The 353-nt window shown below is 55.5% G+C and overlaps 1 protein-coding gene across 1 annotated transcript in view; it reads right to left on the bottom strand.

Moving 5' to 3' along the window:
• Positions 1–203: 203 nt before the first annotated feature.
• EMH_0085790 (uncharacterized protein) overlaps positions 204–353 on the bottom strand; it is a gene marked incomplete at both ends in the record, with an annotated part of 426 nt that continues 276 nt past the window's right edge. Inside the window, one exon of the mRNA XM_013494469.1 lies at positions 204–353. Within this exon, the coding sequence (XP_013349923.1) occupies positions 204–353 (150 nt within the window).

The following is a 353-nucleotide window of genomic DNA, read 5'->3' as shown; positions in this document are numbered from 1 at the left end:
GAGGAGAGCTGTAAGTAAACTGCTGCTGTTGCTGTTGCTGCTGCTGCTTCTGCTGCTGCTGCTGCTGCTGCTGCTGCTGCTGTTACTGTTGCTGTTGCTGCTGCTGCTGCTGCTGTTACTGTTGCCGTTGCTGCTGCTGCTGCTGCAGCAAGGCCTCCTGAAGGGCTGAATTTCATGTGGAGATGTTCTTGCTGCCGTACAACTCAAACTGTTTGCTGCTGCTGCTGCTGCTGCTGCATTTCCTGCTGCTGTTGCTGCTGCTGCTGCATTTCCTGCTGCTGTTGTTGCTGCTGCTGCTGCTGCTGCTGCTGCAGGATGGTGCTGTTTGTGGGGGCTGTGACTTGCTTGAGGTT

The sequence above is a fragment of the Eimeria mitis genome, genomic scaffold (genome assembly GCF_000499745.2).
Source record: "Eimeria mitis Houghton genomic scaffold, Emh_scaff117, whole genome shotgun sequence".
Taxonomy (NCBI): Eukaryota; Apicomplexa; class Conoidasida; order Eucoccidiorida; family Eimeriidae; genus Eimeria; species Eimeria mitis.
The sequence above is the reverse complement of the archived record's forward strand: the minus strand, read 5'-3'. Positions and strand labels throughout refer to the sequence as shown.